The 7,728-nt window shown below is 39.2% G+C and overlaps 1 protein-coding gene across 1 annotated transcript; it reads right to left on the bottom strand.

Moving 5' to 3' along the window:
- Positions 1 to 869: 869 nt before the first annotated feature.
- Positions 870 to 1,808, bottom strand: LOC143273955 (vomeronasal type-1 receptor 4-like). Its single transcript, XM_076574855.1, has one exon. It carries the CDS (start codon positions 1,806 to 1,808, stop codon positions 870 to 872), a length of 939 nt encoding a protein of 312 aa, XP_076430970.1.
- Positions 1,809 to 7,728: the final 5,920 nt, after the last annotated feature.

Raw genomic sequence — 7,728 nt, 5'->3', positions numbered from 1 at the left:
TCCAAGTACATAACCACCAACCAATGTTCTGTAAAAATCCAATTAAACACTGTGAGCCAACACAAAGCAGGACACAAAAGTAGGAGGGAGATGTATTGAGAAGAACACTTTCACTCAGACATGGAGTAAGATGAAAGGGTAGAATGGAGAGATGAAATAACGAAGACATCCTACGTAAATGTATGAAACAATCAAATGGTTTAAAAATTAAGATGAAGAAGGATACCCTGCAGTGAACTGCTTTCTCTTGGAAATGCCATGCACTCATGCATTTGGAGCAGCTGTGGTTACCTGCACAAAATCATCCTTATAGACATGCCATCATGGATGGAGGTGTGACTCACAAGATTACAGCCATATCAGGAGAACTGAAGACACTTCCTGCTTGTTGGAAGAAGGAGTCATATCGCTCAATAATATAGGGATCAGTAAACTGCACTTATATAAATAAATAATCATACACTCAGGTTCATCGAAGAAGCTTCAGTTAAACCCTATGGGGCATTAAAAATAAAGACATAAAAGTAGGACACATATTGGTTGGGGTGAAGAAGGAGTCTAGAGGGGTTTATAAATAATAATCATGGGTGGATAAAATCAAAGAATATGTGCATGTGAGAACTCATGAAACAAAACTTTAAACACTTTGAACATCCAGGATACAACTACCTATCATGGCAACACTGAAGAGACAGAGGTAAAAGAGTTAACTGACTCTTGCTGGCCACACATCCAGTTGAATAGTTCCCCTGGAACTGTAGTTTCACAGTTCTGAGTCCCATCTGATTGCTGGAATTGAACCCAAGTCCTCTGAATGAGGATTCTTCTAACCCCTGAGACAAGGAAAGGGGATGCAGACAGCACAGCTTTTAGAGCTCCCTAACAACACATGCACAGAATGTTGTCTGGTAAGAACTGGGACAGCAGAGACTGAAAATGTAGGTGTGGTGTCTGAGGAGCAGAAAAGGGCAGAATGCTGGGAAGCATGCAGCCATGGCTACACCTGCATTAGACACCCACCAATTGGTTCCTTCCAGGACAGACAGATAAGATGTAAAGACAATAGACATTACATAGAAGAGCACAAAGCTGCTCACTAAAGTGAGGATTCTTTGAGTGGCTCTGGTCTCAGGGGATGACCTAGGAGACAGACATCTGTGGATGTGTTTGACCCTCTGCTTGTGTTTGAGCAAGATAAACACCATGTAGCCACTGGCCCACATCATCAGTCCCAAAAACATGACATCATTGGATGTCAATAGGATTACAGTAAGTGTTTTGATTGGTCTTGCAGGATTCTCAACAGCATAAAATTCGTGAAATTTTAAAGCAGTAACATTTCTCCTACCCCTTATGTCAGTTATATACACCGGAATGAAGGCATATATCAACATCTGGAGGGCCCAGCACAAGCCTAGGGAAGGGCCAATGATCCCGGGGGCTCTGTTCTTCAGCTGTGCCCACTTGGAATTACTGGGACTGATGGTGATGGCCTGAAAGACACTCAGAAGGGATGTGGAGACAAGGGATACTCCTCTGCCAACTCTATGAAAATATAAGGTAACTTTACATGAAACATAATCTACATAGTAAGTCTGACTAAAAGCAGCAGTGGTCTGTGGGATTCCTTTGAAGAGAACAATGAAGTTGGCCCAGGTCAGGTGTTTGACAATCAGGTCTGTGGGCTTTGCCCTGATTCCAGAGAAGTCGGCAATGATAAAACAGCAAAGCAAGGCTGAGTTCCCCAGCATTCCCAGTGCAGTCTGAGACATGAAGAAGATCCCCACAGCCAGGTCTCTGGAGGTCATTCTGTCATGGTCCTGGGTACCTGCACAACAGGTCCAAAGAGCACTTGTTACATAAGTTGTAATACCTTCTTCTTAGCATGTCAAACAATGTTAGATACTATTAACAACTGATAGCTACTAGGAAAAGGGTAGTCAGTTTCCTTTAAAAGGTGGCCCCAATAAATCAGCTGTGCTCCAGTGGATGGTCTCACACCCAAGAGCATAGGGCAGCACAAATTCCACTTTACGGGTTAAAAACTCTAAAAGACACAAAGGTAGGTAGGCAGAGGAAGATGGTAAATTTGGGAGAAGTGGGGGAGGTGTGAAAATGACCAAGATATATTATAGAAACTTCTCCAAAGTTGAAAAATGAGAAAATGTAAAAGAGAATAATAAAAGAGCAATCAAAGTGGAGAATGCAAAATATAGAGAATAATAAAAAACAAGAAAAAAGGTTAGTGACCATCAGACACCAGCAAAGAAAACATTTGAATTTTCCTTTGTCTGCACATTCACATGTAATGGAAATGATAATTCTTTGTGTACATATATTTGCTTATCTCTGCCTCTAAGTGTTTTCAAAATTATTTTCTAATCTTTTAATTTATTGTAATTAATTTAAAATATGACTCTATAATACTTAATCAATTCTAAAAACAGGAAATATCAGATAACTTGTGAAAGTTTTTAAAACAGGATCCAATGAATGCACTTATTCATGTATTACATGAGGTTGAATTTATTCAGCGACTTGAAGGCCAACAGACCTGAAATTTGATTATTGAAACTGGTTTGTCACATGCTCATCATTTCACAGTTGAGAAGAAGACAGCTAAAAGAATGATAACTTCTCATTATGCCACAATACACAGCAATTTACAAAAGGGGAAAATATTCTGCATTCATATAAAGCACCCATGGGAAGCAGAATTTAAGGTATAAGTATGCAGAGGCCACCAAACACCTCTCAAATGGTTCTTGTGACCAACTAAATTTAGGAGCTATTTTACCAGCCCAGTGAGCAGGGTCCTGAATTCGTAAAAGAAAACAAAGTGCAGGTGAATTTTGAGAAGTAGTCATAAATGTTTTTAGTCACCAGGACCCCACATTACTGGGAACAAATCCACTGTCATCTGTTAGAAAATAACACACAAAGTAGGAATCCAGGTTATTGTCTCTCACCTGCAGCCTCCATCAAACCATGATGTGTTCAGGTCTTGAGAGGGTCCTCCCACTATGAGCATTCATCCTGTGCAGCAGCTGTTTCCTGAAAGAGGAGGATCAGTTCAGAGGTGCAGTGCTCTCGTCCAACTTCCAGACTGTCATGTCCTCTGCATACTGGGTGTCTGAAGGAAAGCAACTCACCTGTGCAGATAGGATGCATCTGTGAAGCTGGCTGCTGGATGGGGACTCTGTGGTTAATGGGACCTACAACTTTCATATAGCTACAAAGTTGATGGCAACCCCCAAGGATGAAGGCTGAATGTTCTCTGAGATCATCCCCCAAGAGGATGACAGGATCATGTCACTGGAAGGGACAATGACAGTTACGCAGAGGGAGATGACATCACCTCTAAAAATATTTGATTCCATCCATAAGTTAGAAAAACTTTTAAGTGAATAGTGAGCATCACAGAGGGGCAGGACAAAAGTGTACAATGACTCTTCTTTCCCATCAGAAGTTGAGATTCCAGGTGGGATAGTCAGAAAGCTTGCATTCCAAACAGCAGGGACTGAAGACAATGTGTGCAGTTACGAGTACATTCAACTGTAGTGATGCATCATTATGAAAATATCACTTACATTCTAAGATACTGGAAGTTTAGTTGGAACTCCTAGCCAGCGGTAATGCACCTTGAGTTAGATGGGTATCTTAATGTGCGTTCTGCCTGTTTTTTTAAACCTGGATTAAAGAGATCAATGCAGGGGCTGGAGAGATGGCTGAGAGTTTAAGTGCACCATCTCCTCTTCCAGAGGCCCTGAGTTCATTTCCCAGCAACCACTTGTGGCCTACAGTCATCTATAATGAGATCTGGTGCCCTCTTCTTACCTGCAGGCATACATGAGCACAGAATACTGTATATATAATAAATTTATTAATCTTTTTTAAGAAGGAGAGATCAATGTAACAACCAGTCTACTTACCTTGGAGAACTTGCTGCTTAGGACTGACATTTCCTGTCTGATTGATTGTAGGGGAGTGGGGGGAATGGCCATTTAAGGCCTGGCTCATACAATAAAAAAATTGCTACAGGCATGCAAAAAAACCTCTGAAAGAGAAACTCTTTGAAAGGTAAAGAATACTTGAAAATATACTTACATGATAAAGGAAGAAAATTGAGTATAATTAGTCATAAAAATAAATAATTTTAAAAAAACAGTCTTCAAATAGAGAGCAAAATAAAAAACAATTCCTTCTTTTCCTTCATGACTATTCCCTCCAGTTTTCAAGAGAAGGAGCTGTCTCCAACTATATTACTAGCTATTTGTATCCTAATCCTCCTACTAGGTCACCTTATCCAGCCTTAATACATAGGGATGTGCTTAGTCTCATGGAACTAGATATGCCATGGTTAGTTGATAATCATGGCAGACATGCCCTGTCATAAACAGAAATGTATGTAGAGTGGAGTCTCAGTTAGGGAACCCAGAGGGTGGAGGGCATGGGAAGTTTGGAGGTAGGGGAAACCAGGGATATAAAATAACTAAATGAATTTATTAAAAATTAGAAAATAAGGACAAGGAGTGTCTACTTAGTGGTGCTGTTAAGTGCCTAGAGCAGAGGCATCTATGAAAGAATGGTTAACCTGTTTCACAAAGATCAAAGGCTGAGGGGAAACTTACACTTTCTCTCCCAGAAGCCATCTGTGAGCAGAAGCTCTTCAGGTACAAGATGGACTTCCTGACCAGTTCCACTATGATGGGATTTTGTCTAGCTTGATCTTTTGAAGGTTTGGGTTATACTGTCATAGCAAGTAAACTCACATGTGAAAGTACCGTTTCCTTAGATTCACTTACAAACTATGGTTCTTACATTTTTTTCTGATGATCCCTGAGTCTTGGGAGGAAGACATGTGACATAGATGACCTTTTCTGAACTGGGACCTTCATAGTACCTTATTCTCGGCACCTCAGATGATTGTGGGCCTCATTGTTACTCACCATAGACTGCAAAAAGAAGCTTCTGTGACTGAAGATGAAGGACAGACCAACCAGACACTATAAAAATAAGAGTTTAGGGACAGTTTATTGCTATGTTCTTTTAGTAGAATAATAGTATTAAGTACTTCCCTAGCGTCTATGTAACTTCCAATCCATACGGCCTTGTCCCTAATAATGATGCTTGGCATGGTTGCAACTTGTGAAGTTGGCCTTCTATTCAATCCTGTAGTAGTCAGTTGCTTTCATAACATTCATCACGATATTACAACAGGCTTGTAGTTGTTATAATACTCAGGGTTCATACCTGGATAATATTTATAATTACTACTAGAACTATACAAAATATCTTGTAGCGTTTAAGGTTCCAATTTGATTTCTCCATCTACAATGACCCAACAATATGGTAGCTTCTACAATAGGACTTATCACCTATAGCTCATAAACCCCTAAATGCTACAAGATATTGAAATCATTCTTGATTATTCTCAGTTTTTTAAATTTCCAATACACAAACTGCTCCACTTTAGAGTACTGATCAGAGGAACATAGTAACAATGGAAAACAATATCTAATGAGGGAAGAGATTATTAGAATGTTTAGTATAATGTAAAACAAATGAATTTTATAATAATAGCATGAAAAATTAAAGAGTAGGGACATTTTCATGAAACAAACTTGTTTTTCAAAATTATTTTTCTTTTTTTGAAATATGCCTATAATTATATTAGTTTCCTATTTTCTTTTCTCCATAAAACATTCCCCATGTGTTTCCTAAATATTTGTCAAATTCATGTCTTGTCTTTCTTTAGTTGTTATTGCACACATGTCACACACACATACACTCACAGGTTTTAATATACAAATACAGCATGATTTGTCCATTAGAGTGTTACTTTTATGTATAATATTTCAGTGCAGATCACTTGGTATTGCTTTGAATAACCACTTAAGAAGTTCACAGAGGGAAGCCTATTTCTCCCAATGTTAGTATTCCTTGGTTGTCTCTAGTTCTCTGTGTATGGTTGAGGACTCAATAGATTCAATCCTTCCATGTTAGCATGTCTATCAGTATCATCCTGGTTCAGGTCTTGTTTAGATAGCCACATAGATGACATTTAGTGGGTGTAGCTCCTGTGTCAATTTTAGGGGCTGTATTATTAGCACAAATTTCCTGTTGCTTTGGTTCTTGCAATCTTTCTAACCTCTCTCCCACTATTCTTCCTTAGCTGTAGGTGTAGTTGTGTTTAGAGGTATCATTTGATGCTAAGTACCACATGATCCCTTGTTCTCAGCATTTTGGTCTGTTGAAGCTCTCTCTAATGTTTCTATCTATTGCAAACCACACTTCTCTGATGAGGGGTAAGACCTGTACTCATCTGTGGTTATAAGAATAAATGTTTATGATGTTTTTAAGAATGTTGCTGATTTAGTAAAATGTCCTTAGAAGATTTTCCTCTAAGATCCCTGAACTTAATATTTCTTTGTAGTTTTCTAGGGTTTCTGTACAATGCATCTTTTCCTTGGCTAAAGAAGACACATTTCCAAGTTCTTTTAAAGAGATATTATAAGCATGAAACTAAACCCAAACAAAATAAAATAAAATATGATATATAAGTGTGTGTTAATTTATATGTACATATAAATATACAAATACATATAATCATATTGTGTTGTGATATTATGTATATGTATATAATATATTTTGCCTTCTATCTCTTATTGTGACAACACAATATTGTTTGTATTAGAATGAATGCAAAGAGAGTATTATATTGAGTAATTCAGTCATACAAACAGAATTATGTTAAGTTAATAAAACATTCATTATAAAAACTGTTATGATGATGATGTTGGGTTGCACACCTTTAATCCCATTTTTCAGGAGAAACCCATGTATATCTGAAAGTTCTATGTACATTTGACTGATGTAGAGATGTCCATGTGAGCCAGCTCTCTGTAGAGAGACCCTGTCTTAAGAAAATAGAAAGGGAAGAAGGAATACAGAGAGAGAGAGAGAGAGAGAGAGAGAGAGAGAGAGAGAGGGAGGGAGGGAGGGAGGGAGGGAGGGAGAGAGGGAGGGAGGGAGAGAGGGAGGAAGGGAGGGAGAGCAATATTTTTATTGTTTATAACTCATAGATACTATACAGACACATAAAATCAACTCCTGTGGAGCTTCCACAGGATTTCCCTAGGCACTCTGCATGAACCAGACAGTTATGTAGCTTGATCTGCTTAAGGGGTCCCCCTGGCAGTAGGATCAGGATAAAGGAGCTGGCTTTTTGGAGTCCACTGCCTATGGTGGTACACCTTTCACAGCCTTGATACAGGGAGAGGGTTTTGGAATTGCTGCTGCTCAAGGTACAAAGCTCTGCTTACTCCCCAGGAGATGCCTTACCTTCCTGAGGGAGGGAAAGGGGGGTGGGTTGCTGGGAAACCCTGGAGGGGAGGGAAGAGGGCCATCTATGATTGATATATAAAATGAATTAAAAAATTCTTAATAAGAAGAACAAAATTAACTAGTAAAAATAATCATTCTAAATTGGGTAAGGTCATCTTGCAGAAGCAGACAAGAGCAGTTTGAATTAGCACCAGGCTGAACCATGCTACCCAGGGAGATCACTGTTGCTCCTCACTCTGCAGCCATGGAAGGACAGTCAGCTGGATAATCAAGAATTGGGGCAGAATAGCCAATGAAGCCTAGGATCTGCATAGGTTTAAGCAGAGTTGGGAGATGAGCTGAGACCCTAGGACCTATCAATACTTGCAGTGTCCCTGTCTT

Source organism: Peromyscus maniculatus, chromosome 1 (genome assembly GCF_049852395.1).
Source record: "Peromyscus maniculatus bairdii isolate BWxNUB_F1_BW_parent chromosome 1, HU_Pman_BW_mat_3.1, whole genome shotgun sequence".
NCBI classification, from domain to species: domain Eukaryota; kingdom Metazoa; phylum Chordata; class Mammalia; order Rodentia; family Cricetidae; genus Peromyscus; species Peromyscus maniculatus.
This window is presented reverse-complemented; position numbering and strand designations above follow the sequence as displayed.